The 5199-nt window shown below is 34.7% G+C and overlaps 1 protein-coding gene across 1 annotated transcript; it reads right to left on the bottom strand.

The window, feature by feature from the left end:
• Positions 1-696: 696 nt before the first annotated feature.
• LOC142979970 (uncharacterized) lies at positions 697-2108 on the bottom strand. The gene is made up of 2 exons (XM_076125219.1): positions 1903-2108; positions 697-1368 (listed from the first exon to the last, which is right to left on the bottom strand). The coding sequence occupies exons 1-2, from the start codon at positions 2048-2050 to the stop codon at positions 854-856; spliced, it is 663 nt and encodes a 220-aa protein (XP_075981334.1). The 5' UTR covers positions 2051-2108; the 3' UTR covers positions 697-853.
• Positions 2109-5199: the final 3091 nt, after the last annotated feature.

Below are 5199 nucleotides of genomic sequence, written 5' to 3'. Positions count from 1 at the left end.
TTAATTTTATTCACAACCAAATGAGTCACGAACAATGTTTACCTTCATCAAAGACAACACACATAATTTTTAATAAAAAAGATCTACACAAGTCCTCTAGAGTAGTCCATTAATCAGTCACAAGGATAAAAATAGACAATACACATAATGTTTACATCGACGAGGCCAAAAGGCTGTTGCATCACCTCTATGTTTTCTCGTTCAAATAGCCTCGCTATTCCGCTTATTTCCGGATTGAACGGCCATAGAGTAAAAACGACGCCTACGCGCGAAAACTACGTGTCGTTATTTTTTTTAAAGCAATTGGCGCGAAAATTGCTTTCCGGCTTGCTTATTGGAAATTGGCGCTTTGTTTTTAATGTTTTTTGTAATGTGCTTAGATATATTAGCGGTCAGGAGATAGGTTTGAACTCAGCGTTCCAGAGACTGTTGACTTATCTAGTAGGTATACACAAATGGCGGTATTTTTTTTATATCATGTGCTCTTGAAGAATAGATCTTTCGAAGAAGAAGCGTTGTTCTGGCATTGGAAAGAAAGTATTATGTGTTTATAGACGAATAATGTTTTCTGTCCGTTAATGATGACGAGATGAGCCGTCCAGTCGATCAATTCTATGGTATAAACTGTAAAACAATATTGAAAAGCAAAGTACTAACTACTGTTTGAGTAAAATATATTCTGGCTGTATTATAAGACATTTATTTATTTCATTTAAATCCGAAATTGACAACGCAATCACATTTCTTCTCTACTGAAAAATTATATGAATAGGATATGCATGTACATTTATTGTTGTGTTAAATCGATCAAGTCATCGGAACACGAATCATCCTTCTTAATTAGGTGCAAATGTCATACTGAATCACTTTCTTCACTGCCTTCAGCAATTTGTAGCTCGTACCTAGCGAACATGGTAGCCATTTCTAGTTTCAATATACTTTGTATTCTGGCTGGAAACGTCTTGAACGTTTGCGCGTAACTTAAGAAAAAATAATCCACACCATCGAAATGAGGCTGTCCGTGTTTCTGTTTAAAATAGTCTAGCGATTTCTCACTCGAGATTTTGCTTTTCTTCACTCGTTTCTTTTTAATTTCTGATATTTTCGTATTTTCTGATTCATTATCCGATGAGTTGATGTCTTCTGTGTCAGGTTTATAATCGCTATAATTCGATGCATTAGATTCTATCACCTCGTTTTCAGTCGTTCTTCCCGCAGTGTACGCGTTGTAATCATCCAAAAACCTCATTTGTGAGGCCCACGGCCATTTTTTGTATTTCTTATAAGCTGTTGTGGAGCATTCTTGATATGTCTTGTACTTTTTGTAATTATCTCTGAGACTCTTCCATTTTGCCATCCAGATTTTACCTGAAAAGAAGATTCTTCATGTCATATTCCTAGATATTTTGAGCGTCTATGGCCGACTCAAGGTATAGTTAGGTACAGGTCAACACTGTCTCATATTAATCAATGAAAATTTTGAAATAACTGCTATACACCAACTTTTATGTCATTTGATATTCATAGTATATCGTTCGTTGACCAATAGCAATAATTCAGATGCTAGTTTAATACAAGAAGGTACGTTTGAAAATGTGGCAGTGTATACATATTTGTGGATCTGATTGTACTTTCTTTTTAGGCGGGAACTGTATTTGCAAGAATGATAATGGAATGGCCATATGATAAGGTTTTAACTTTTACAGCTTATATGTTTACATTATTATTGCTGAAACGCGTCATTGTACAAGTAATTAACTCTTAACGACAATGCAACCTTAATGTAATCAGTACGCATTTTTGACACCTTAATAACATGCAGTTGGGCACTGACTTAAACGATAACGCAGATGTAGCAGTGGCCACGAATAACACACACAAATAATGTGATATTATACTCACTGTCGCCATATCCCATTCTCGACGTTATTTCGAGCCACGCTTCTGCTTTCTTACCCCGGTTTTTGTAATCAACGTGACTTAAATCATATAACAAACTCTTTTGTTTAACCGATTCAATTAGTTGTTTAGTCTTTGCTGGTTTAGACATGGCGGCGCGTCGTTTATGGCGGGAAAAGAACTCTAGAACGTAACGTTCCGCTTCGACCGCCGCGGTCTGACTGCCGAAGTGCGGAAGAGGCCTGAGTGCTGTGTGCGTATTGGATCGTTTTGTACGACTCCGCGCAGACAGAGAGAGCGGTCTGGAGTTCGGCTGTTGCTCGGCGTTCTAGTAACGAACGACCGCTAGAGTTCAGGCACCAACAGGCAGCATACAAATTCTTGCGTTATATTTTACTTTTTTTTGAGACCGCGGCATTCTATCCCTGCGGGAAAAGTATTCTAAAACACGATGTTTTTCTTAATTGCTTCGAGGGGTTCCTTGAGCAGTACCTATTGTTCTTAAAATTACGTACTTAGATATGTCTGAATGTTAAAATAAGCAGTAAAAGGACTAAAGAAAGGTTCCAAAAAAATACTTAGAGTTAACATTGTTTTCACCTTTTTACATAAAGGATCACTTAAAATAACTTTTATCAGGCCATTATGAAATGAAAAATGTTGCAACAAAACTTTATTCGTCTATTAATTTCAAATCATAAAATTAAATTCTATCAACAACTGAGAATCAGTATTGTACTTGAATCATTTGTACATTATGTAAATCTTTTAACGAATCTCGTGTGAGCATAACCTTGCCTGTCTATCAAATGATTTAGCAAAAAATATTTCGGTACCACGCTGTCTATAATGAATATAAAAAATGCTTATGTTATATTTGATTACGTATGGTATGGTGAAGGTACTTATATCGAAAATATTACATACTCCTTCAAGATTATTTCATTATGTGTATGACTAATGCTTGAAAGTAGGTACCTATTCAAGTTTATAGTTTCATACAATTGCGATAAGTTAGAAATGGGTAACGCTTTTCTATAGGTACTTATGAAATACTTATCCTGATTGACTGACTGACAAGCGTCGCACAGCCTAAACTATAGAAGTTAGAAACATGAAATTTGAACAAGGATCATTATACATTAACAAACGCTATGAGGTAAAATAGAATTTTCTTTTAATTCAATATAAAAGTAATCTTCTCTTTTGCTTGTTTTTATCCCTCGGTACGTGTGATCAACACAACATGTTTCCCTGAAAAACATGTTCTAATTTAAAGGGGCAATGGCTTATGTTTTTACAACCGGCCGCCTGTCTGACGTCAACTCTCCTTGGGAATAGTAAAAATTATTAATATCAAATGTCAAATTACAAACATTAATTTGGTACTTGAATAATAATAAGAATTACATATACGAACAAACTATTTTCAACTAGGTACTTAGATTCGACTTTGAATTTAATTTGTAGCGCATCTCGAGACGTTCGGGCGGCCATGTTTAGATTTCGAAATTCGAAACACACGCTAATTTGCGCAGCCTCGTTCCACGCAGACTGCCAAACACGTGATGTATAGAATATAGATGAGGCTGTATAGTCCTGACCCGTGCTTACCCAACCTCCTTTTTACAATGACTCACCGTTTCAAAACCCACATTGTAATAAAATACAATATTTAAAGGTTGAATGGACCTTTACGAATATCCAAAGGTCTTTTGAACAGTTATTAAATAAATAATGAAGCTATAAAAACGAAACTTCAATGACAATGTATTTTGGAGGTGTAAAACGAAATCAAAAACTTAAAGCTTTGTCCAAAAATCAAATAATAAACTGCGCTTTCGGGGTTTAAAATGCAACTATGTTTATATGTACACGCAATAAGCAAACTTACATTAATAACTATAAAATGCATTTTCATATTCTGCTAGAAAAATGTTCTCCACGACAATGGTTGAAATAATGCGTAGTTCTGACAAACAAGTGCGCACTTCATAGCTTCACTTCCAGTAACTAAGTGTCCGTGTATTATTGCTATCAATTAACAAAGCTAACAAAGAACTAGTACTTAGCGCCAAAAGTCATTCCAAATTCAAAACTTTTCCTTCATATTCTTTTTCATAAGAATCAAAATAGCTTGAACATATTTTTGTGTTATTTGAACAAAAATTTAGAGCATAACACTTTAATGAACAGACTAAATTCGAACTTATTAACTGTTGTTGTCTTTTCTTATTTTTACCGAGCTAATTTTAGTTTCCGCAGAAGAGGGTTATACACTAAACGAAGAGTTGATTGTTTCTGGTTAAAGTTTCATTTCGTAACCAGAAAATTTGTTGTTTTTTGGGGATCTTAATAACTTTCCCTTGCAAGTTAATTTAATAACATATTAAACTACTACTTGACACCATTCTCCATTTTAAGTATTGTTCGAAACTTCGCGATTAATAAAGAAATAACAGTATTTTTAGTCAGTATTGAAAATTAGAATAAATCAAGCAAAAAAGTGCTAACCAATTCAAAATACAGACGTTAATATGAAAAACAAATTTAAAATATCGAAAACACGGAAGCCAATAGAAGCCGCGTCATCATTTATTTACCAGAAAGAACAAAATACTACGAATATCAAATAAATCAAATAAACATGAATTCATACTTAACAAATTAGCAAACTAAAACTCTATTTTTAGGAACTCTACATATATATTTTTAATAATAAATTTAACCCAGTATTGTCCCACTGCTGGGCAAGGGTCTCCTCCCGTAATGAGGGAGGGGTTAGGCCATGAGTCCACCACGCTGGCCTAGTGCGGGTTGGGGACTTTGCATGCCCTCAATAAATGTATTAAACAAATTTTAGGCATGCAAGGTTTCCTCACGATGTTTTCCTTCACCGTTGGAGCATGTGATAATTATTTCTAATTTTAATACACGTAATATTTTTTAGTTACCTGTATATTTTTATTTTCAGTCGTTACCAGTAGTCAGAAACTTAAATTGAATGTCTGACAACCAGTCTTACCAAGGGGTATCGTGTTATTACCCAGGTAACTAGGTTGTGGAGGCCCGATAGGCAGTGGCTCCATGTAAAATACTGGTTCTCAGCTGCGTCTGGTAAAACTGGAAGCCTACTCCGACATAGTTGGAAGAAAGGATGATAAAAAGACATAAAATTTTTTGATACTGATTATTCATGGTTAGAAGTAAAGTCGAATTTACTAAGGATTCAACCCAGTTAAACAAATAGTTAAATCTATAGGTACTAATATTATAAAGCTGAAGAGTCTGTTTGTTTGA

This window comes from Anticarsia gemmatalis, chromosome 17, assembly GCF_050436995.1.
Source record: "Anticarsia gemmatalis isolate Benzon Research Colony breed Stoneville strain chromosome 17, ilAntGemm2 primary, whole genome shotgun sequence".
In the NCBI taxonomy this organism is placed as follows: Eukaryota; Metazoa; Arthropoda; class Insecta; order Lepidoptera; family Erebidae; genus Anticarsia; species Anticarsia gemmatalis.
The sequence above is the reverse complement of the archived record's forward strand: the minus strand, read 5'-3'. Positions and strand labels throughout refer to the sequence as shown.